This window comes from Polyergus mexicanus, unplaced genomic scaffold, assembly GCF_030449975.1.
Source record: "Polyergus mexicanus isolate NDT 795.1 unplaced genomic scaffold, iyPolMexi1.0 SCAF_7, whole genome shotgun sequence".
Classification (NCBI taxonomy): domain Eukaryota; kingdom Metazoa; phylum Arthropoda; class Insecta; order Hymenoptera; family Formicidae; genus Polyergus; species Polyergus mexicanus.
The window spans coordinates 9,982,704-10,007,515 of NW_027223327.1; the positions used below are offsets into that span (position 1 = coordinate 9,982,704).

Below are 24,812 nucleotides of genomic sequence, written 5' to 3' on the forward strand. Positions count from 1 at the left end.
ATACTTACATTTTGTTTCTTACCAACGTATTCATTGAATACTAAAACAAAAAAGGGGAGATATATTTAAATTATCTCATTATCATATATTTCTCGATTAATTCGCAATTTTTGAATAAAACAAAATATTGACGTATAAGATTTGTTATTAGAGATAGAAAAAGAAAATGCAGAAGAAATTTTGATTTTTTTCTTGCAAAATTCTTATATTTTATTTAAAAACGTAAGATTTTTCTGCATTAAGATGTTTCTATAAAAATGAACGATTCAATCATTTTGAACAATGGAACATGATGCGCACCTTACGTCTCTCTAGCATTTTCTTTGCCTTTTTCTTGATGATGCTAACAATTAAATACAGAGGAGAATTTCATATCCCGAGGATTCCAAGTTCAATTTTGTTTCGTGCGTGTCGGCCGATCGAGCCTGCGGAAGCCGCGTATCATGGTAAAATATATGCCGACAAAGTAAGTGGACAAAATGTCAGGGACGCCGATATCGCGTACAAACGAAGAGAGAAAGGTCTCGTCCCGTTGGATTCTCGCCAGGATTATGGTTTCGAAAATGGGATGGAAATGGAAAGAGAGAGAGAGAGAGAGAGGTGGAAGAGGGAGATGAAATAACGGGTAAAAAAAAAATGCGAGAAGGACCATCGAGATTTGATGGGCGCTAAATGACTCGTTAGTGATGACGAGGAGAAAAAGGTCGAGAGTCGCGCGGGCGGAAGACGGACGGGCATTAAATTTCGCTCAGGGTCGACGATGAGGGCTCTGGCACGCTTTATCGCGGGTTTTATTCCGTAATCTTTCATGCAACGCCGCACCGCTAAACTCTGCCACATCACCGAATACAAAGATGGAGAACCGGAATTGGGGCAGGGCGCGCGCGGGGGAGAGAGGAATGGATGTTTAAAGCTTGAAAAGACTCCTTCACACCGGAGGAAAAGATAATGAAGACATCATTCGCGAAGATTAAACGAGCGTACGTAGGAACTTAAACTGCAAGAATATACGAGAATATACCTATTTTAAATTAAAATATTTCGAATTTTACCTCGAAATAGATAAAAGTACGAATTTCGTTATTCAAATTATTTATAAAAAAAAAAAAAAAAAGGAATCCACATACGTACTATTTTATAATTGTCTCGAAGCATATATGTCGAGAAGATTACTCGACGACGAAAATCGTCATCTTTCGTCTACGCGATAATTATATCTTACAATATTTATCTTACCGCGTTATCTCGGTGTTACTCCGTAGTTTTGCGTCACCAGACGAGGACCATCAACGTCTCGTCGCGCCGAGACGGTCGAAAATTACCGGATCATCATCATGCTCTTCCATTAAATTTACCCGACGTTTTTTCGTCCTCAGTTATTGATTTTTCTTTGTCGTTGTTTTTCTTTTATCACGATTCTCTTTACCTACCTCACTGCTAACGACGCAACCGAGACGCTCTCTGCGACGCACTTTGCCTGACGCGTTTTATTTCGTGCAGAATTAGAGTCGCCCAGACACGATACACGTATCGATTTTCTATCTATAGGGTATCATTTAACTAGCCTTAATTATTGACTCGCTGCGACGGTCGGAGAACCAGGCGGGATTTGACTTCCCCGGTCAATTACGAAAGTATGTCTATTATCAACATTGACTGTAAACACAGAGCAAAGCGTGAGCTCTCAAACGATAAGTAACAATACGAAGAGTAAATATTTATTTTGCAGTGAACATTATTCTCGAAAAGAAATCCGATGCTACAACAAAGTGTGTCTCATTATCCATTTTATACAAAATTATGAGAAGAATATTGTAAATTTGTGCATAAAGTAAGAATAAAACAAAGATAGACTAATATACGTAACTTTGGGGGAAAAAAAAAAACCACACAGAATTATATTACATTAATTATTATCTTCTCAATCTTCACGCAACCTGATGCACGAAAATTATTTTTATATATTCGCATTTTTTAAATAATGAAATCTATTTTATTATCTACTTTGCAACAGAAAACGTCCGTTTTTTTTTTGTTTTTTTCCCCCAGAACAGAGAATAATTAGGATTACATCGAAACATTGACAAGGTAGAGGGAACATTTGTCACAACGGCATACAATTTCGTAGCGGTAACTCAACATTGATTAATTGTTATTAATAATTCAATAGCGTGCGGCAAATTGGTGTACAAAGTGGGGACCCAAGGAGGGGACACTTCATTTTTAGAAAGGTCCGCGTGCGTACGCACGTATGTCTTTTACGGGATCGCATTTAGCTTCCCTCGCGGCGGCGGAGGCCGCAGCCCGATTAATCCAACACCTCTCCTAATGACGATCGGCGTTGTTCACCGAATAAACCCCAGGGCGCAAAGTTACGCCCCATTTCGTCTCTTCTTCGTTCTCCGATTAGAAATCTCTTCTATGGCACCACCGCCTCTCTTTTATCCTGTTTACGTTACTGCCTCCGATTTTCTCGAGGAAAACAACCGGGATTTATCTATACGTTTGAACTTTCCTACGATCAATATTTACGTTTCTTTATCGGATAAACGGAAAAATCATTAGATCGGGAACGTAAGATCCAATTCAGTTTATATACCGACAAAAAAGTACAGTGTTTAAATTCACGAACGATAAATAATAAATAATAAACGAATGTTTATATTTCGTAATGGATAATATCCTTGGAGAAATTTTATATCAGAAAGAGAGAAAGAGTGTATATATGTATGTGTATGTTCTATGTAAAATGTTTCCTTGTCTCTCTAATTTTTGCATGTACAAGTAAAATTATTTTAGCAGAATAACATTGAATACTGTAACTTAAATATTAAATTTAAAGTATCGAAAATATTAAGAGTAGAAAAATTTTGTAGAATTTTTTCATCTACGTTTGCAGATGCGAATAAATGATTTATTTTTAGATTTGTTACGTTTTTCAAAATTCCGCGCTTGAATTTTTCTTAAAGTCGTAGCATTCGATTTTGAACACAACGGATCGTGAGACGAGCGTTGACGAACAACCATTGTGATCTATGTAAACTAATGACGGGGGGGGGGGGGGGTCTCAATGCCCGTGGCAGATGGCGAGATCGTTAATGCATCGTAAATGAATTTCGTTGTAGATTGAGTGCATTAATAAGCTTTCAGGGGGCTGTGTCGCGTCGTACGATCGATCGATCATCGTTTTCCGTCATCGGAAGCGCGCGTTTCTTGTCCGTCTCGTGTATTCGCCGTGTCTCGGATTCAGCGGATTCCTGCTCTTCGATCCGAGGAACGTCGCCGTACCACGGACGACGGTCCCGGGATTGCTGTTCCATCATCAATAATTCACTTGGTTTACCAGTTACAACGAGGACCCGGTTCTGCACGACTCGCTTAATTGGGGACGCAATAACATTACTAAACGCTAACTCGCAAAGTGTCTAAAAGCGAATTTAACGATATTTAACGCCACGCGGTTTGTCTATTAAAACGGAAATAATGGCTTGCCGTAATTAACTAATGATCGATGAACGCAATATCTCTGTTGAAATACGAAGAATAAAATTTAAACGTGTATAAAGATTTACTAAATTTTTTTTAAATATATGATTGTCGTTAAATAAATTTTATTTACCGTCAAAGATCGTCGTCGGAATCGTGAAATCTTTCATATGGCGCGATGGATTTTCGAAACGTATCGTAATCCTTTTTTTCTTCCTTCTTGGTCAACAACTTTTTCCGTTCTAACGTGAGGTATATCAGCAATGGACAGTACGCAATGTTCATGATACCCACGACTCGCATTACCCATGGGAATCCGATAGCTCTGACCATTTCGCTGCCCAAGATGGGCCCTTGAAGAAGATTATGGTTTATATATACGACATATATTTTTTATAACATTCTAGATTTAATCGTAAATAGTTCAGCATACGTAAAGGCGCTTTATATAATTTGTGCCTTTTATCTTTATTTACTTTAATTTGATTGATATAATCAACAAACGTTACACATTTTACTTTACCTAAGGAGTAAGCTAAACTGACAGCTACTTGTTGAATCGAGTAAACGGGTCCGTAATTGCCATTTCGGTCCACCAAACTGGCCAGCAACGGCACGAGAGCTGCATCGGCGACACCGATGCCCAAACCCATCGCCAGATGCGGGAATATCAATTGTGACATTGTGTTGGCTGACGGAATGAGAATGGCGCTAACGCCGACTACGAACACAGCCAGAATCGCCACTTTACTACGTCCGTAACGATACGCTATCATGCCAAAGAAATTGGTCCCGATTAAATAGCCCACGCTGTCCGGTATGAATACCGTACCCAGTTGCCATTTCTGCGAGAAAAATTAATTAAGATATTAATATAATATTCTTTTTTATATATATATATAATATTATTCTTTTATGAAAATTTATAAAATCGATGGTGTATCGGTTTCGATTACCAAACGGTTCAATTCAAGTCAAGTAAATAATTTCAATCGTATTAATTATTATGATGTAGGCAATATTAATTATACAGTAAGATGATTTACAGTAATCACAAACTTGATAAAACTTTTGTCTCATCTGACATTTTTTTATTTTGTAAAACAAACCTTGGGTCTTATGTGGGTCCGAAGCCAAATGGGCAGACAAGGCTCTAATATCGCCATTGGCGATGTCGAACACCAGATAGCACCGGCGATGATGAGGATATGTGGATTAGATAATAAATGCATCCACGTACTTTGTTGCTCGTTTGGCTGATACGCGCGGAATGGGAAAATTTAATTAAACAATTTAACTTTAATAATGAATTTTCATAAAATATTAAAAATTAATCATTATATTTTAAATCTTTAATTTAAATTTTTTAATATCGTAATGACAATATTATTGAATCGAATTTCATTTATCAAATGATAAAAATGTCATACTCACTTCGTATTCACTCGTCTGAACGTCTAACACCAAGATTTGCAAACCTGTGAAAATAACACATTTCATCGTCAACATTTTATTATATTTTCGCATATAAAAAAATTATTTTCTTACAATTTCGGAAAATTACTTACAAATTATTACAACGACGAAGCAAGACACTAATAGAAACGGTGCCATCTTTCCCTCGAGATCGTAAAGCACGGAACCGATCGGATAACCCAAGAGAACGCCCAGAGCGATGCTGCCGAGGACGAAACCCATAATCTTAGATCTTTCGTCCTCCTTGGAATATTGAGAGGCGACCAGAGACATGCCGGAGACCGCTATACATGCCGAGGCTATACCTTGAATACTCCGAGCCAAGAACAGTATCTCGTACGTTTGTCCAAAGGCGAACACTGCGACAACAATGGAGATTTAGTAGTGCTGTTTATGTTAACTGTGCATCAAACTGTTTTCATATGTATGCTTCATTAACAGAATAGTCGTTTCGTGACTACAAACTCAAATTCGTACAAACAATTAACAATAACTACATAATTAATTCGATAAATTCTTCAGATTTAATAGAAATATTTATAACGTTCGATGAATCGATTGAGATATGGTAAATACAAAATTTTATCTCTTATTTCGGTAACATCTCTTTTGAAGCACAAACGAGAAAAGACTTCGATTATTCGTCCGATAAAAACGTGGATGCAAGCAAAAATATCGTCTGTAACTTACGTAAAGCAGCCAGCAAGAGGCTCAGATTTCCCAGGAACAAGGGTCTGGCGTAGCCCAGGCTGCCGGTGAGGGTGCCCACGGCAGGATTCAAAATTAATTGAACCAGAGCCTTCGAGCTCAATAGTAATCCCACTCGACTGTTTTCGTCCCTCTCGGCGTTTGCAGTCGTGTTCGCGTCGAGCGTGCACAGATAATCGGGAATAATCGGCACTGAAACATGTCCGGATAAGCAAATTGTCTCGTCTCATACTCGTCTCTCTTTCGTTCTTCTGTCTTAATTACCAACTACCGTCAACAGGACATTATCCAGGAAGAGACTGAGATAGACTACCACTACGGTGATCACGCGAATGTTTCCCAGATCGCCCAACATCATCCTTGATCATCGATCTCGATGGATAGAGTGAAGAGAGATCGAATATACAGGAAGCCACTATATTCGCGAAAAAATTGGTCAGAAATCAAAGATCTGCCTTTATCGAAAATTTACGCGTCATAATCTGTCAATCCTCGATAATCAGAGAATACCTTGGTGTAATTAATACCAGATAATATTGTTAAGACAGATAAAACGCGAAAAAGAGTAAGATATAAATCAAAATTTTTAAATTTTAATGATTTAATCATTAAATTTTGAATATAGATTTCACGAGAAGAGAAATATTGAAATACAATCAAGCAAATAAGGACCCGTTATTTCAGAAGCATGCTATTTGTAGCTCTATTTATTTAATAGGAATCTCTCTTTTTCAAACGTTGAAAAAAATTCCGTGACTGATCTTCTCTCTCTCTCTCTCTCTCTCTCTCTCTCTCTCTCTCTCTCTCTCTCCTTTTCTCGGCCCGATAAGCGCACGTAATTCAAGTAGCTCCCCTTGTATTTCTTTTTTCTTTTTTTTTTTTTCGTCACTGGAAAGACGGCTCTAAACGTGACTGGAAAGCGGACGAGTCTCGTGCGGGCTTTTATAGCCGCTTTTGAAACTCGTCCTTGCGCAGAAGCTTTTTCATGGGGGCAACGCGAAGATTGGTCCGGATGGCGCATCCTTTCACGAACCGATGCACTTTTCGATTTATCTCCATTATGGTGGCTTATCGGGCGTCGCCAGCCGGTCTGATCTTAGCGGTTTTCATGGTGGTTTTATGATGTGGAAATAAACCATGGCGCACGTGGTCGTAAACTGTCAAAGAACGTCGTCAAGGGGATCGGTGAAGGGGCTGCGCGCGTTTGATAGAATTTTCGAGAGGGTCACGTATTTTTTTCCTTTTTTCGTACGTGCGTCATTTACGCGATTGCTCTAGATTAAAATTATTTATTATTGTTACATCTTAGTCATTGCAAATTTTTCATTAAATAAAATTCTATGGAATAAAAACTTATGTGAATTTATAAGCAAGCTAAATGTTATTATTTAATTGCAGCTTTATTTGCTGATATATTGGTATCCAATGTGCAACATAATTTAATTCGTCATTATTAAAACTTTTGAGAGATTGGGATAATATATGCGCAGATACCACTGTAAAACAAAATATAAATTATTTTACATTTGACTGTATTAAGAAAACAAAAAATTTTAAAAACTACGATATAATAATTTATTCAAACGGAATGTTCTCTCATACGTCGTACTGCGGTGAACGCAAACTTCGTTTTCGCGAGTCCCTTTGTTGCGTGCTCGCTATCTCGTCATCGATATTCCCGCGAAGCACACACCTGTGCCCTGCTTGCGAAATTACCATCGACCATAATGCAATTTCGGCGTTGAGGTACATGCCAAATTGATTCTACGCCGCACACGGCGCAGCTTTCCGCTCGTGTCTCTCCTCGCTTAATGTAACGACGAATATAGAATTCAGTATTTAGCTAAATTTGAAGTCATTAGAGGCTTTCAATGAATAACACGACTCACATCCTACTCTTTGTTTAGACTCACAATTTTAATTCTTCGGAATTTTTTGAATCGATCAATTATTTCGAAATTTACTTGTTTATTTTAAGAAAAATTTATAAATCTGTATAAATTTTTCATATAACACGTAGCACATTAAAGATAAATACTAAATTAATTATATTTATCTCAAAGGCGGGTAATTTTGCTGAGACCTTCGTCCTCCCTTTCAACCTTTTCCTCCTCCTCGTTTTCTTCGTCCTCGTTCTCGTTCCCCTCATCGATCCTTTGCTCCCTTATCATATTTGTTGGACTAGCGTATCTCATGGGATAAATTTCATTGTATATTCTAAGAGTAGGTGAAGAGGTATCTCTATCACAAATCGCTTCTGCATTGCTTTCTTGTCCCAGAACTACTCTCTGCGATCTATAGATCCTTGGTTGCGCGTAGATGACGTGTGACGCTACTTCGAGATTTCTTAAAGACTGGAAATTTATTGTATAAGAATTTTGAAACCGATTCTGTATATATACATTTCAGAGTTTGCAGTATTTTTTTTATATATATATATTTTTTTATAATTCAATAATTAACATTATATGTGATCGTATGTAAACTATCATCTTTCAATGTTTTACGCAGAGAAATTGTACGAGAATAATTTAATGATTATTCACACACACACCTCGACACATATTCGCGGCGCGACATGAGCAGCATCAATCTCCTTCATTTCCGCCTGAAATCCATAATTGCCATATCCAGAAATTTCACGGTGATACGCATTTTCGTATCGATCGAAACGTTTTGAGCTCGGATTTGGATTGTCATAATAATCTGAATATGTTGACATCCGTAAAATCTGATTTTCTCGAACTGGATGAACGTATTCGTAGGAGGAACGTGACTGTAAAAAACGAATTTCTTTATTACTGATAAAGAAATAAAAATTATTATTTAATATTAAATTTATTACATTACATATAATCAATTATAAAAAATTAATTCAGTTTTTAATTAAAATTATGATAATTGACAATTCATATAATTAATAAATTCTTTCGTCTTATTAGTTGATTATTTTCAAAGATTAATGGAAACATGCAATGTTCTTACCTGCCTGACGATCGTATCGATCGGTAGATCGACAGGATTGAATCTTTGTCCGAGATCTATCCTTCTGGGTGCATGTGTGATCGTGTAATAAATTTTTGGCATTAAAATACCGAGGATTATGGAGTAAGCCGTGCCAATTATGCCAAATGAGACAACTGTATCGCGATTCTCTGGCTGCATCGACATAAAACAAATTAGCCATATCGCCCATACTATCAGCAAACTGATGGAGGTGCCGAAGAAGCACTTTCCCTCACAATGGTTGCGTTGTATTTTGTCGATGAAGCAGGAAGCGACGAATAATGAGATTAATAGAAATATATCATATCCTGAAAAGAGAAAGAGAGAACTTTAATTTCAAGAAATTTATACTGTCACATGATTGAATAATTGAATGACTGAATTATTTTAGTAGACTGTTGTAATGTGAAGTAAAATATTAAAATATAACAAGACATAATACTAAGATAACAAAATCATATAGAACCAGTTTTCAAGTAAACAGAATGCAATTAATATGAGAAATTATCGTAACTTTTTGAATAATATCATGACTTATTCAAACTCATAAAGATTATATTGTATATATATTATTATATATTTTAAAGTCAATATAAGAAATATCAATATACCCAGCAATGCAATAAAAATTGCACTTCTGATAATCACAGCCGAGTTTTTCGTATTTAGAACGAAATACGTGACAGACATGGCGATTTGCACACCGAACATGAAGAACGCCATGAAGCTATGCAGATATCCATTGATGCGAATAACGAAAACGTCGTCCCTGGTCAAGATTAGAAAGATCGCTCTCGAGAGCATCATCGAGAACGTGAAGCCGAATGCGAGAGCGGTGTGAAGGATTTTTCGGGCGTTCAGATTCTCCGCGCCGAAATAATCGTCCGTCATGCAGAAGGGTAACGCCGTCATCAGGGTAAATACGTTAGCCAGGATAAGGACGATCGTGAAGGTCAGATTATCGTCGAACCTCTCTTCCGTCGCGTAACGACGAACGATGAAGATCACGATGATACAACACGCAAGCGTACCGCACACGATGGCGATCAGGAAAATAGGAACATAAACGCTGCCCTTCAGAACGTTTTTGCCAATGATATCTGTCGGAATATCAGATTAATCTTCTCGCGCGATTATTTCTTCTGGAAACTGACCTTATAGAGACGTATGCGATTTAATATAATTTATGATAACTGACGTTAAATAGATCCGAATTATAATTAAATATTGAGTGAAATTTATAAAAGTGACACAATTAGATCGATAAAGAATTTAATAAATTGTGAAAAATATGTCTCTAATATATGCGCAATTAATTTATAATTATAATCGAGATTTTTTTTAACAATAGAAATCATACAATTAACTAGCATCATAGTACATATTGTAAATTATTACAGATTACTACATACAATTTACGTTCTTTTCCCGCCTCTTTTTTTATACTTCTTTGCAGCTGAATGAGTAGTTCGTGAATTTTATACAGAATTTAAAAACAATTTATATTATAATATTCATATTTATGTTATTTTTACCTTTCGTAACGACTTTTCGTTCGTCGGAGAGTTTCTGGAAATTCGTGCAGTTGTCGCATTTCCCGACGAGATCCTCCAGACAGAGCCCTGGCATTCTGGACGTCATTTTTGCCGGAAATACCCGTAACTCGGACACTTGGATCTCGTAGAGAGCGACGTCAACCAACTCCCGCTGCATCTTCATGGCGACCACGTATTTCACCAAATACGATCTCAGTTGCATGCGCAGAGCCTTGTAAACGTCGGAATCGCGTATTTCTCGTTGCGATTGCGGATGAAATTGCGTGATAACGCAATTTTCTTCGCGGTTCTCGTCATCGTCATCGTCGATAGGGCAATCTTTCTTCTGGACTTTCGGGAAAATATCCACCAGCTCAACAATGGCCTTGCCGATGTCCAGGAGATACGGCGAGTGGTTCATAAAGTCTTCGGTCTTCTGTAGGAATTCGTTTGCGCTTGAAAATTCGTCGAGATCGAAGCCAGATGCTTTCGGTTTGATAATGTACGATCCAGAAGGTATGAGATCTGAGAAGTTTAAAAGACGTTATTTAAATTTGAATTAATATTATTTATCATATTAAAATTTTAGTTTAGATTTTCAATGTTTGAGTTGACGTAAAATAATAATCTTTATCGAAAAAAAAAAAAAAAACTTCTAAAGCGAAAAGATATGTATAAAGTATAGATTTTTTTTTTCTTCATATACATTTACATATTTATTAAAAGTTTCTTGTATCTAAGCTTAAATTCGCATAAGTTATTCTGTTTAATGTCTTCAACATCGGTTGACTTTAATTATAGTTTAATCGTCTCGTTGTCTCGACTTAGCTATAATTGTGGATAGAAATAGAGGGTCGTTCTAAGAAGTTCAGCGACGTCGGCGAGAAATTGTCCTCTTAACTTTCAACTACTACTACTTAAACTTGGATAACGTAACTATTGTTACGAATCCGATCTCCGACTCCGACATTTAAACGTAGCAGTTGTAATTTAGGCAATGATTGACTTTTATGTTTACAACAAATAGATAGCCACTCTCGTGCAGAATTATAGAGATCGAATAATGAAATGTTTGTTCGAATAAAGTGAGGAAAGGGATATTACGCTCGTCTTATAAAATATCCGCGCAGGGATCAAAAATATTTCGCCCTTGCAATATCTCTATCGTCTCGTCTGTCGATACGTAAAATTACTTGCCATCAATATCCGAGTTATCGAGCGGTAGCAGGAGCCACGTTTTCCTTCTGATATCCTTCGAGCCCTCGCTCTCTCTCAGCCATCCTTGTATGTCATCTCTTTCGCCGATCGCGACTATCACCGCTTCCGCGACACTCTCGTTCCTGCCATCGTCGACGCGTTTGTCATGTCGCTTCACGCACACGCCAACATCTCTGGTGACTTCCAGAAAATGCTCGAGAACTGAATTTACGTTGGTGTGGACCAGATCGATGATCTCGTACCCGGTGCTCAGATAGTGCGCCAAAATGTCGATCGTGGGTATCGTGAAATTTCGCTCTCTATAAGTGACGATCGGCAGATCGTCGTAATCGCGAAAAAAATTTACCATGGAACTATACTGGGAGGGTACCAGTACACCCATTTCGTAGTTTGGGGTGCAATTTTCCTCGAGCATCATTCTCAAGATGTGTTTGAACACTATAATCTTGTCGTGGCACGTATCGAATACTCTTATCCCTGTATAAAGAGATGATGTATTTATTTACGAGAATTTATAGCGATACATCACAAAAGTTCTCTTCTCTAAAATATATAAATATATTTTAATTTTATCTTGACATATAATATTGAAATTATTTTATAACTCATATGGTATAGTATATTTTTCAATTTCAATTTTATTTTTATATTATATTTCTCAACTCAACTCAATTGTATTTTTAATAGTTACATTCGGTAAATTTAAATTTCTAAATTAATAAATTTTTAATAAAATTTAAAAGTTAATTTTTATGAATAGATATACACAAATGCAAAATAGTTTAGTTCGCATACCCAATTTCACACCCGGTATGTGATCATATTTGTTTAAAGTTCGCACCACGTGTAATGCGGTTGACATTTGCTGGAGACCCTTGGACGACGATATATTGCAATATTGTCCGTAATTGGCGTCCACGAAAACTGATCAAAAATGCCAACGATTGTCATTAAAAATAAAAAAATATCGCGAAAGTTTCTTTTTTTTCGATTGCTCTTGTTGATTAAAATAAAAAAAATTTTAAAATGAACTTCTTTAGATTACAACACATATAAAAATATATAATTTAAATTTACGGAATGAGATTTACGGAATGAATTTATCAGAAAAACAATTATAGTTGCGATTGCTCAAATAATTGCAAATTATTTGCCGTTTATTTGAAATTCTATTTAAATATATATTGCTCGTCATCGTTCAAAAATTATGCAATGTGCTGCGAATAGAAAACTAATTCCGTTGTAAATATACATTATGCATAATAATTTTTAGATTCTGATGAAATTGATTGGAATCTTATTAATTAACGACTTACCGGTTAAAATAGCATCACCTATGGTCTCCAATAGTGTATTATTTTCAGAGCATAAAACTTGCTCGCTCTTGCTCAAAGTTAACAAGACGATATTCAACCAGAACGAAATTTTGATCAGCGTATCACTCGGCATTATTTAAATTTATTTTTAAATATAATTGAAAAATCTGTATGAAAATTCCGGCAAATAGATTACGCATTCGACATTTCTTGCTTCTTTCTTACTTTACACGTTTTATTGCCATTATTAGTCATTATTATCTTGTCGTATTATTGGATGCTTCCTATTTTATATGATTCATATAAACAGCGTAATTAATACCGTCTTAAAAACTCTCGGATTTAAACAGTTCTCTAATGAATTTAAAGACACTACATTATTTAATCGTTTTATTCAGCTTTTTTCGTTTATACTGATGAATAAATTAGTAATTTTACATTGATCTGTAAGATTTTTAAGAAGAGGACATTCAACACATTAATTCGTTACTTATTTTTGTTGTAACATTTTTTGTATTTTTTCATCGATGTTATTCTGTGTGACTCGTGTAATTAAATATTAGGTATATAGTAATATTAGGTATCCAGTAATCGTGATCTTGGATGACGTCACGTCACGGCGCAAAGCGTCGTTTAGCACGCAGGGCATTCTTCACGAAAGTCTCGTCCGCTTTCCCGCCCTCCCATTAATTTCGATGGCGTTTATTAAATCGCGTGACAAACGCCACTTCGATGTTTAACAATCGGCATGAAACACGCGCTCCTCTCCTCTGTCACTTCTCTGTTGTTCCAATTTTTACGATTTTCGGCGAATGTCAGGGCCTATCTCGCGCTCGATGACGGATTTAAAGCACCAAAAGTTTCAAGCCCGTTATCGATTTTCCCTCGGATAAAATTCTATCCTCCGTGAATGCGATTCTTGTAAATGATTATCCTTCGGACGACTACGTTGAAAAGTTTCATCCCTCGAAAGGTTTTGGTTTTTCCAACAATTTTACCACTCGAATACGCGTTCGTTAATAATTCTCGACGCTTCTGTCGAAAAGTTTTTCACCGAACGATTTTGATCTCCGAATGAAGGTTGTCACGCAAAATCGTTACGCGCTCTTTTTTTTCCGCGATGCGTAGAATAAAAGTCACTGTAATACTGCACGATATTCAACGCGAAGTCGACGGAAGCCATATACTCCTGTCGGATCATTTCTATATATTTTTTTTAAAACGAATTACGTGAACGGTCACCTTGCCGTTGACCTATAATTGAGTCAGCCCCTTTCGAGATGCGAAGCATCGCGCGAAAAGAATTAAGTAGGAATGAATTTCAAGATCAAATTTGACCAGCTTAGGCTTTTATTATAATCCAAAAAAATCATAATACGAAACTACAATTTTCGTGTTATTTATGTTAATCTAATTATTATTATCCGATTGTCTGTTAAAATAATTATTATAAGTATGTAAATATTTAATGTATGCAATTTTTATTTATTTACTCTACGACGATTTGATCGTCAGAATATTATTTTACGCTGTGCAGCTTGTTGACATTTAAACATTATAACATTTTGTTTTAATTTTATTCGACTTGCCGAATTACGATTAGATGGCACTTTAACTCGTAAAATTGTTTGTAGATCGAGTCCCGAGATATAATCTCGATAGAGAAAATCGAGAATCGGCGAAAGTTAATTTAATTTTCGAACACATTTTACGTTATCGTATTTTCTCGATGGGTGGGTTTAGTTTGTTTGTAAGGGACAAATGTTACGACGGTCGTTATAAATATTTTCTCTCAGAGACAATTTGTTTTCTCCCAGAAATATTTTTAAGGGAGCTTTTTTGTCGATATTTTATCTTCGAGTTCAATTACATGCATTAAGTATGTATCTCTTTTTTTTTTTTTTTTTTAATGGGTGATGGTTTTATATAGATACAATGTAGAAATCTAAAAGTTATAATTTTGTCGTGTGTATCAGATAGATGCGAGATTATTTTATAAATTTGATATATATAAACTCTTCTTTTAGATTCATTATTTGAGTGTTTCTAATCCTCTTATATTATCAATAACAATAATACTAAGGCATTCATAGCACAGTGTACAAATATCATAACTATAATAATTACTATAGTGTAAAAATATATTTATTTATTAGTTATATATATATATATATATGTGTGTGTGTGTGTGCGTGTGTGCGCGCGCGCGTATGTTCTTTAACTTGCCATTTTTTGTAACGGTATTCTAATATTGAGACACCCTGTATATAGAAATAGGATATAGTTATCCTAGCTATATACCTGCATACAAACACCTGCGAACAGGTAGCAAATAGCCGACATAATACTCAAGCGTGATGTCATAACGCGATTCTAGACCCGGTCTAGAGTGTAGCTTAAAATCCTCGAGATGTACTTGCGATAGTCTCCTTTTCCTATGAATAATTAATGTTGCGTGTACGCGAGATTAAGCAATTTCTCTCGAGTGGATGCCTAAAAGGGACAAAAGAGTGTAAATTTTTTTTCGAAGCCCGTATCGAACCGCCCTTTTCATCTATTCGTCTAGGAATCCCTTGTAATCGGTCGTTCACGCGGGAATCTAGAGCGACGAGCGGTTCCACGTTCGGAAGGTCTATAAATTCGGTCCTAGACTCCAAAACTTGAGATTCCGTACACGGCCAGCATGCCTACGGAGGAGGTGGCCGACCGGAGCTGCGAGCAGCTTCGATCTGCACATCCGGTTGCTTTTCGCTAGGCGCGCAGGTCTAGACGCCTATGTAACCGCAGGCCGGGTTAGTAATTATTCCCGGAGCCGCCCCACCCTTGCTCTGTAATTATCCGAAAAGTCGCGCGAATGGAGACGATAGGGTTTAGAAAGCCAGGAATTCAATGGGCACGAAGAGTGTCTCTTCAAAGATTTACTGTCGTTGCAGCATCATGATGATTTTGATAGAAATAATGAAAAGAATCATGATATAATATAATGTATTAAAGAGATATATAATTTGGAAGATATAAATTGTGTAAAATAAGACAGATTGTGTCGTTAAAGAATAATCTTTTACACGATTGTTAACATATCTTTAAAAATTTTTTTTACAGAATGAAATACTTTAATGTTAATATACAAAATACAGTTAAATAATAAACCAAGATATAGTTGGATTCAAAATACATTATTTCCAAGAGCAGTTTAGAAATAATGTAATAAAAATCTCTTTTACTTTCTTTAAATTCTAAATTCTTTTGCTTTCCTTAATTTTTGGAATCTCTTATTATAGAAATTAAATATATTATAACAATATGTACTGCACATTTCTAAATATGAATTTTAAAACTAGTATAACAATATTAATACAACATTCAGGTTTTTCTTCCATCCATTGCAAAAATTATCTTTTTAAATCTCATATGTTGTATTTTGCATATTATCTGAAATCGGTTTAAATGCACTCACGCGCGCGCGGAAAAACTTATATACGTTGTAAAATTATTTTATTAAATTCATAACGCCTTCTCGCTTTTTGTTCATTGCAGCCAACGCCGGTATTAATCTCACTCCGTAGATTGTCCACAGCTAAAAAAATCCCCGCAATCGTGCACAGCGTTTCAAGGACGTCCCATTATGCAACTGTGAACAGTTGCAAAAGTTTCTGTATAAAGCAGGCGGCAGATCGCCGCGTTGTTATCGAACGACATCTCGCCAACTTTGAATTCGGGATTCACCGCGACCTGCAAACAAGTAAACTCCTCTTGGTGAAATTCTCCGGATTCGAAAAGCTTCGATATGCGCAACTTTATTCCAGGAGAGGGCTGGGGGAATCTCTTGCGTCTTGCGTTGGTGAAAATAGTTTTATTACAACTGTACCTTGAACGTATAATGTCCTGGTTCGAGCTCGGAAATGTCCACCCACTGACAGTCGATATTATGCTTGTAAATGTCACTGCAATTAACGGAAATACCTTGGTCCCCGTAATTGGCGCATTTGTATCTGAAATAACGACGATGCTTCAAATTATAAACTTTATTAATAGATTCGCGGACACGCGTAATATCATATAATTACAAACATAAAAGAGGTGATAAAATGAAACGAATAAAATATGCAAATTGCGTGTCGTATGAAAAAGAGAAATATGACCGATTACGCGCTATCAGGATTCTCACCTGGATTGAACGCCGGGCATACATTGATTGTCCTCGAGGCAAAAGGACGCTTTGTGGCCTTCGGCTACTTTATTGCCGCTTGAATCGATTACATCGAAAGTAGCAAATACTTCCATCGAGTGATAATGCCTATAAAAAAAGAATATGTCACAGTTCATTTATTCGTGCGTCTGTCATAAAAATTTATCTTATTAAGAATATTATTGTCGAATTTTTAATTTCAATATTTTAAATAAACGATTAAAAAAAAAACCTTTATTACGGGATTCATTTGTCGTTTTACATTTTATTTTAAGCAAGATGTTTTATATTTTGCAAAAATCTGAACTTTAATTAGAATTATTTATTTTAGAGAATTTTCTCTCTCTCTCTTTTAATCTTTAAACATTTTTTATTTTCCGGCGTTGTCAATAGCGTTGTCACTCACATGTGACACATGTGCCATTCCCACAGATGTTTGGGCACAGATGGACGGAAATCTGCGGTGCCGGCGTTTAAAATCCTCGCCGTAAAACGTAACAATCGTCTCGTTTCTAGATGCCAATTCTCGGATTCCTGCTGCACTTTATAGGCCTGCGAGGCCACGCAATTTTCCTCCATCGCGCACTGCAGCCAGTAGAGTTGACGGTCCTCAAGATGCGCGGTGCGCATCAACTCGATGTGATCGAACACGAGATCGGCCATCTCTCGGTGGCACATCACCCCCGCCACGTTCTCCACTGTCCCTGAAAAATCATGATTAACGTCATTTCGCATCAACTTTTGCGATATCGTAATTACGAATACGGTAAAGTACTAACTCTGTCAAATGACTACGCGTCATATTATTTTTTATCTCAAACATACGTTGATATATTTACTGTGCGTGGCATATATTAAAAAAAAAGGAACATCTTATATGGTGCCAGAGATAAAAAAAGATTGAGACAAGGTTTATTTCCATAAGAGATGGATCAGCAACATAGATTGGAAGGGACATTGTATCCGCTTTGTTTCCAAATTCACATTTTACAGACTCAGATTTTTTCCTCGCTTCTACCACAACCGACTTCTCACGCAAATCTGATAACGAAGAATCGACCTTCGCAAACTTTTCTCATTTTTCTTATATATATATATTTGTATATAAGAAAAAATGAGAAAAGTTTGCGAAAGTCGATTCTTCATGAATATATATCTTCTATAATTAAAATCTGTAAACGCTGCTACTAATTTCCACGAAAACATTATACTGTCATGGTATAAATAAGATAAATATTCTCATGACACTGCTATTATATTCATCTTTTATGAATATATTATTGCTAATATTTTGTAAATCTTTCGTCAAAAATTGTATCAGAGAGAGGTACCTGGACAATCTACAATCTGGTCGTGCAGGCACTCAGCTAGATTTTCCTCGTTTCCATTGCACTGTATTCCGCTGATCGATATCGGCATCAGTTCTCGATTGTCGAAAAAATTAGTCTGTATCGCGTCGGACGCGTAACCGAGGCCCAATTGACGGCAAACCACAGCGGCTTCGAGAATGGACCAACTGTCACCGCAGACGGTACTCCAGTCTGAAATCAAATGGCCGCGGAGATTTAAACGTGTCAAATTTATAATCTTGTCGATGACGTTCAAAAATTATGACGTTTAAGAGTGACAAAAATTTCGAAATATCATACATTTTTCGTTCTATATCGGTGATTTAATAGCGCGGTTAAAAAGTGCGACAGCCATTGTAATTCGCGGCGAAAAATCTTTTTTTTATCTTTTTATATCTTTTTAATTAATTATTTTCCCTTACGCGTTTGATGTAAAAGTCACGGAAATTTTATCACAGGTATAAAGAGAGAGATTACTTAAAAAATATTTTTAGTTACAATTTTTCCTTCTTTATAGATTTTAGAATTTTATCACGTTACCTCCATTGCCTAATTTAATCTCCACCTGGCCCTCGGAATGCACGCGCCCTCCTGATAACCGTAACGCCATGCCTTGCTGATACATATCCTTTATTCTGGCCTTCGGTAACTTCTCCCGCGGGATCGGTGACATTGATGCTTCCGCTTTCTCGTCCTGCAAGCAAATAACGCCGGCTGCTTCGTTGCTGCCGCAATCGGAGACACCCCATCCGTCGAAACGGCATTTCGCGATTTCGTCCTCGGATCCGTCGCAGTAAACATTGTCCATCCAGTATCTTCCTTCGAAGTGATTTTAATTTAAAATAATTATGCGTTTACATATCATTTCACGTTCTAATTGCATTGAGTGAAAAAATAATATCGCACACGCGCATATAAAGGAAAATGAATAAAGTAGAGAATAAAGTAAATTAAAATAAATTAAATTGAGATATATTAAAATGAGATATAATGTAGATGACATTATTATATATGGATTTGCAAAGAATAAAAAGATTAATACGTAACGCTAAAGTTATGACAAATGTGAATTTGCGTCTGCAAATTAGAATAAACGAACAGCTTATTATCATGTTGTTCATCTCAGCGATACATGCGAATGATTGCACTCGACCGTGAAAGACGGCGGTTTAAGATGAAAAGACAATAATGCCTCGTCTCACTTCTGGCCTGACCAAAGTGGCCGTATGTCGTCGCTTTAATTGCACCGTTGAAGCCTAATTGCCTGCAAACCACACGTGCTTCCAGGTCGTCCCATTCGTCGTCGCATATACCGCCCCACTTTCCATCGTGAAGTATTTCCACGTTTCCTGTGCATATAAAGCAATAAAATCTCGTGCTTACGTTTTTCCTGTTGCGGCAACTCGGCCCAACAAAGAGGAAGTGATCGATTTACAAACTTCCGACTCTTGCTACGGAAAGCATTACATCCCGATAGCGCAATATCAAGATGACATTTATAAAACGTTTAACATTTCACTAAAAATTGATATTATATTTTATATAAAATAAGATATATTTTATATTATATTATATGCACATAAATACGCAATTTATATAAATTTTAAATTGCGTTGTTTATGTACGTATAATATAATATAAAATATATTTTAATTTTAAGATATATAATTTTAATTAATACAAATTAATTAAAGAAAAGATGCTCAATATTTCTTACGTGAATATATTTATATTGCTAGAAATAATTTCTTTTAATATGTGTCATTATTAATAATTTTTAAAATCGGTACCATGTTATACCGGCTGATTTGTGTGAACACTTTGGTTATAACAAACTTTAGCTACAACAATCTGTGCGTCATAGCTACATAATATCATATACCGAGATATGCTCGACTCCATAAAAGTCGCGTTACACACACAGGAAGAAAATCGTGCGGATAAACGTGACGCGCGGCCTTCTGTCTTAATAATGACAATATACTTGGAGTAAACCGGCAAACCGGTCGCGGTCCCGGATCGTGACCCTATTTTACAGTCTGGTTTTACGGTTTTACTATGCCATCCGGCAACTGATTCCCGGAATTGCATGTATGCTCCGACAAATAGTCGTTGACATAAATCTTCCTTGAATTGACCCCTTTTTAATCGTCATCGTGCACGCGCGCGCGGGACTTGCACAACCGCGTGATAAAACTCTCGCGATTTGTTCTCTATCTTCGCGAGAGACAGATAGAGGTAGATAGTGAGATTTATAACCCGTTTATATTGCAGTCGCGCTTTTTTTTTTTTTTGTCGCGGGAGAAATATCAACCCCGAACGAGAATCGAGCGCTTTTATCCCGGCCGGATTTACGAGACGAGATGCGTTGCGGAGCAACGCGCCGGTTCGCGACGCATTGTTTGCGGTACGCAATCGATACACTCGCCGCATCGGTCTGTCGTGATAAGAAAGATCGAGAGGATGCTGTACGTAATTGATTGGCGCATCAATTGATCCGACTTGAGCAATAAAGTTCTCTTGTTCCGCGTAACTTTATGCGACAGGCGACAAAATTTTTTTTTTTTTTTTTGTACGACGGAGTCTTCTCTTCATTATTATTACTATTAACATTACTATTTATTATTTATTATCCGCGCAATAAGATAAATTAATTTTTTTCTCAATGATATTATTCGTTATCGTTTTATTCTTCAATTTTCCAAGGGGATTAAATTTCTCATGTAAAAAGAATTAAATGTAGCACCTTCGTAATCGCCGTTTTCGCCTCCTATCAGCTTTAATGCTCCCTCCTGCTTCTTCAATTTCCGGAAATCCTTCTTTAACTTTTTGATTACGCGCATCTTCCTGTCGCGGTTCCTGCTCCAGGTGTCGTTGCTGCTCATGCAAAACTCAAATATAGATAACAGTACTATCAAACTAAATGCGATCCTTATTCGTGGTAGTTGCACTCTCATTTTTCTTGCGTTATGAAAATTTTAATGTTCTCTCTCACGATACCAAACACGATTACTGCAGTTTTCTATTTATGGAGAAAAAATTAATGCGAAAGGATTGTTAGAATTTTCAACAAATGTATCTGTCACGAAACATGCGAGTACGAGACATTGAAAAATTACATATACAGACTTTGACATTCTACTGGAGATTAAAAACTTTTCTTAAAGAATCTAAGAGAGCTTCCTTTTTACTGAATTTACTTAATTTCACATATATTTTATTGAAAAAGAATTTTAATGAAACGTTTATAATTTTATTAATTTATTTTACGCGAAAATTAAAAAGCCGACACGTAAAACCATATTTATTAAAAAAGGATTAACCGCGCGAGAAATTTGTATTATATATTTAATTTTTTCAGCACTCTGTACATGTGTATGTGCACGTGCACATTCAATGTGTCACAAAGAGTGTTTCGCGGACACTTAATGACAGACTGTTCTCTCTCTCTCCACGGATCCTCGAAGAAACGAAAAGTCACATGGTATCGAAGTAATGCACGCGCATTTCGCATACGATTCCGCGGGGTCTACTGATCGCGCGACGATGACTTAACAAGCATATACCGCGTCGGCTTATAAGATCATCAGCGATCCAGATGGCGGATTGCTTCTTTTTCCGCGTCGTCGATCTCTTCCCGAACGATTCATTAGCCTCGATGACCCGCTTAAGTCAGCTGTCGGCGCGATTAGAATAGCCATGATGATATCCAACTTTCGGCGAAGGATAGAACTCTGATTGGAGGAAGATATCCTTCTCTCGGTTTTCAGTTTAGGTCTCACAATCTTTTTTTTTTTTTTATTCTCTTTGATATTCGATTACTCCGCCGCACAGAAAGATGCCAAAGCACCAAAAAAGCATCAAATAGATAATGTAACTTTTTCTCTCTTTTATTTCGTGAATGTAAAACGGTGAATATATAACAATTAAATAATATTTCAAAGAAATACGCACACTTCTTATACCGATCGTTATTTAAATTAAATAATAATAATGCTCTTAAATATGTATTACTGGAACGATTATTTATTTAAGACATTGAGTGCAATTTTAAGAAACGATCTCGTTCAACGAGCTAAATTTAAACATCATCAAAATTAAAACTGGGATGTTAAAATTATTTTTCTTCCTTCTACGAATCTTCATCAAACTTCATTTTGGAGGAAAAGGTCAACGTTGCTCATTAAATCGAAACTTTTTTAGAAGATATTTTACCGGTCCATTATGCGTTCACTTGCATTGACGGAAGTTGTTTTGACTGATCTTCCTGATGAATGATACGATCTACTGCGATGATTGATACTGGACTTGCGTGCGGTTTGAATCCGGCCATTTATAACGTTTCGGTTCTCGAGCGTTGCGGAAACGCGGGGCATATTGCTTCGTCGTGCTTGTAAATGAAAATCAACTAGTTTAACCCTCAATTGCCACGGTTAAATTTGGGTAACGCTGTGATGAGGTCACTTTAAGCCCAATAATAAATTACATTAACGGCACTTGTGTATATCTGTGTGCGGGGAAAGCAATTTCAATTTGCATTACTTATCTTTGGCAAGAGAGAGTTATATAAGAAGGTCTGAAGAAAGAAAAAAAAAAAAAAAGAAAAATTAATAACAAGTTCTAACGAATCGGGCATTCATTCTGCTAATCTTCACAAAATTTCGCAATAGCTTTGACCCCGTTATGTATTACTCGCAAGGCGACACGTTTATATACGTGTATATGTACTTTCATTGCGACGGTTTCTCAAGATAGGATATTTTATATGCCGCAATTTATCATCGCTTCAGTTTGAAGAACTTTAAAATTTATAGATATAGAAAAAAAGTAAAAAAAAAAATAAGATAGATGTAATTATCTGTCGAGTAATAAAGTAGACTCTAATATATATATTTTACATCTCGTTATTTTTAATATAGATAGTCAATCGAAATCTAACATATATTTTAATGTTATATATTAATTATTTGACAATACAAATTTGTAGTTATTTATATCTTTCTATTTTTTATCATACGAATTTTCTTTCACGAATTATGTGTCCAATTATGCGGTGTCGAATATTCTTATCGGACGCGGACATTTTTCGTCCTATCTCCCGCTTTTTCATTATCGGTGGATTTTTCTGATAATGACGCGCGTCCTGAGAAAGTGAATAAGCGCACTCACGTGATTCTTTTTCAATTTTTTTCCTCTCCGATGAATCGAACACGGGCTCGAGTGCCGTCATTTATTGTCGAGTAGAGAGGTAGCTTGATCTCGAGAAAAAGCAGTTTAGAAAGCCTTCGGTGAGACATGGTTCTCGTCATTCGATACGTCGGCTCCATATCATTCGTAATCATTGCGCAAGCATCATTGGATAGCACGTTTATATTTTACCAAGTGAAACGCCGTCGCGGAGAAGTCGAAAAATTCGCCTACTGCGCTAATCGACCTAATTAAGTCGCCTCTTGAGGCATTTCAGCGCACTCGGATGTATCATAAATAATTTTTAAAGTTCATTATTAATTATAAATAACATTTAAATTAGCATCATATAATTCCCTTATATTAAGTATAATAATATATTCCTACTGTGTATAAATAAGCTTTATTGTATTGATTAATTATATCTATAAATTTAAATTTTATATTTTATATTATATATTTGTTTAATTATTATTTTTTAAAAAGATATTCTATTATATTTTATATTATATTTATATACATTTATCGATTAAAAATGTGTACGTAAAGTATGTCAATATCCATATATCGGGCATGATAATTCGAACGCGACTCGAAAGCGTACGTGTATCTATGTCGGGGGATTTTTTTCTCTATCTATGTTCCCCCCTCCCCCGCCCCCCACTCCCCCGATTGATCGTGGCTTCATCATCGTCGTTGACTCGAGGTCGACGTAAAAAAATTCATATAATTCATGTTACAGCCCGCGCTTTTGACACGCTTCATTCTCTGGCGTAATCGCACGAACGAACGCGTGGCAAAGTAATTATCGTATTCGCTATTAGCGAAAACGGCCCACGGCTAAATTCTTGACATACTTCTGTCGTGAGATGCCTCTAATGTCGAGGGATGAAGAGACGAGGGGGGACGTTATCTCATCGTAAACGGCTTCTTGCGATCGGGGGAAAAAAAAAAAAAAAAAAGGAAAAAGTTCTTTTTTTTCCTCGTCCAGCGTAAATAGTCATCGAACTACTGAAACGTAATCGCTTGCTTTTATCCATCGACTTTCCTCTAGATTTTTTCAACAAATGATAATTAATTATACGTATAGAACGGGGAAATGAAAGATTGTTATATATACAACTGCAATAAAAAAAATTTGTAACAATAATATTTATTATATACTTTTTGGTATTACAAAATTATTTGAAAATTATTTTAAATTAATTTTTTTTATCAAATATAAGATTTTTGATAGTATGATTATGTAAAATATACAATATTCAGTAATATGGGACATTACGTATTACAAAGAGAGCGCGCACAAATCGATGTGGCATATCTTAAAACAAATTTTAGATTT

General features: G+C 36.1%; 4 protein-coding genes across 9 annotated transcripts in view; 1 reads left to right on the plus strand and 3 right to left on the minus strand.

The window, feature by feature from the left end:
• Gprk2 (G protein-coupled receptor kinase 2) overlaps positions 1-24,812 on the plus strand; it is a 76,505-nt gene that overhangs the window by 17,113 nt on the left and 34,580 nt on the right. The window lies entirely within an intron of this gene.
• On the minus strand, positions 11-6,257 carry LOC138934878 (synaptic vesicular amine transporter). 3 transcript variants are annotated; one of them, XM_070299027.1, is made up of 8 exons: positions 5,935-6,257; positions 5,653-5,862; positions 5,055-5,321; positions 4,921-4,964; positions 4,596-4,742; positions 4,010-4,331; positions 3,620-3,839; positions 11-40 (listed from the first exon to the last, which is right to left on the minus strand). In XM_070299027.1, exons 1-7 carry the CDS (start codon positions 6,026-6,028, stop codon positions 3,622-3,624), a joined length of 1,302 nt encoding a protein of 433 aa, XP_070155128.1. In that variant the 5' UTR covers positions 6,029-6,257; the 3' UTR covers positions 11-40; positions 3,620-3,621. The 3 variants fall into 3 exon arrangements, with proteins under 3 accessions (XP_070155128.1, XP_070155125.1, XP_070155126.1); XM_070299024.1 differs by lacking the exon at positions 11-40 and adding an exon at positions 2,018-2,515; XM_070299025.1 differs by lacking the exon at positions 11-40 and adding an exon at positions 2,939-3,526.
• Positions 7,367-13,125, minus strand: Boss (bride of sevenless). Of its 2 annotated transcripts, XM_070298492.1 has the most exons (8): positions 12,746-13,125; positions 12,225-12,353; positions 11,409-11,906; positions 10,212-10,736; positions 9,288-9,776; positions 8,656-8,984; positions 8,225-8,446; positions 7,367-8,024 (listed from the first exon to the last, which is right to left on the minus strand). In XM_070298492.1, exons 1-8 carry the CDS (start codon positions 12,876-12,878, stop codon positions 7,728-7,730), a joined length of 2,622 nt encoding a protein of 873 aa, XP_070154593.1. In that variant the 5' UTR covers positions 12,879-13,125; the 3' UTR covers positions 7,367-7,727. The 2 variants fall into 2 exon arrangements, with proteins under 2 accessions (XP_070154593.1, XP_070154594.1); XM_070298493.1 differs by lacking the exon at positions 9,288-9,776.
• On the minus strand, positions 15,972-22,583 carry LOC138934812 (lysyl oxidase homolog 3). 3 transcript variants are annotated; one of them, XM_070298907.1, is made up of 9 exons: positions 21,655-22,119; positions 21,030-21,305; positions 19,486-19,632; positions 18,824-19,102; positions 18,266-18,475; positions 17,341-17,638; positions 16,914-17,042; positions 16,614-16,737; positions 15,972-16,477 (listed from the first exon to the last, which is right to left on the minus strand). In XM_070298907.1, the coding sequence occupies exons 2-9, from the start codon at positions 21,238-21,240 to the stop codon at positions 16,355-16,357; spliced, it is 1,521 nt and encodes a 506-aa protein (XP_070155008.1). In that variant the 5' UTR covers positions 21,241-21,305; positions 21,655-22,119; the 3' UTR covers positions 15,972-16,354. The 3 variants fall into 3 exon arrangements, with proteins under 3 accessions (XP_070155008.1, XP_070155005.1, XP_070155006.1); XM_070298904.1 differs by having other exon boundaries at positions 21,413-22,119; XM_070298905.1 differs by lacking the exon at positions 21,655-22,119 and adding an exon at positions 22,499-22,583 and having other exon boundaries at positions 15,973-16,477.

What these genes read in the sequence shown, in the direction of transcription:
- Boss (XM_070298492.1), bottom strand. Translation starts at nt 12,878, where the DNA reads ATGCCGAGTGATACGCTGATCAAAATTTCGTTCTGGTTGAATATCGTC. An exon ending in ACGAAAAGTCGTTACGAAAG is followed by an intron (nt 9,777 to 10,211) that starts GTAAAAATAACA and finishes ATATTCCGACAG; the next exon opens with ATATCATTGGCAAAAACGTT. An exon ending in AATTTTTATTGCATTGCTGG is followed by an intron (nt 8,985 to 9,287) that starts GTATATTGATAT and finishes TTCTCTTTTCAG; the next exon opens with GATATGATATATTTCTATTA.
- LOC138934812 (XM_070298907.1), bottom strand. Translation starts at nt 21,240, where the DNA reads ATGAGAGTGCAACTACCACGAATAAGGATCGCATTTAGTTTGATAGTA. An exon ending in CCACTTTGGTCAGGCCAGAA is followed by an intron (nt 19,103 to 19,485) that starts GTGAGACGAGGC and finishes ATCACTTCGAAG; the next exon opens with GAAGATACTGGATGGACAAT. An exon ending in ATGCCCGGCGTTCAATCCAG is followed by an intron (nt 16,738 to 16,913) that starts GTGAGAATCCTG and finishes TCGTTATTTCAG; the next exon opens with ATACAAATGCGCCAATTACG.
- LOC138934878 (XM_070299027.1), bottom strand. Translation starts at nt 6,028, where the DNA reads ATGATGTTGGGCGATCTGGGAAACATTCGCGTGATCACCGTAGTGGTA. An exon ending in CTTCGTCGTTGTAATAATTT is followed by an intron (nt 4,965 to 5,054) that starts GTAAGTAATTTT and finishes TTATTTTCACAG; the next exon opens with GTTTGCAAATCTTGGTGTTA. An exon ending in GGACCCACATAAGACCCAAG is followed by an intron (nt 4,332 to 4,595) that starts GTTTGTTTTACA and finishes TTTTTCTCGCAG; the next exon opens with AAATGGCAACTGGGTACGGT.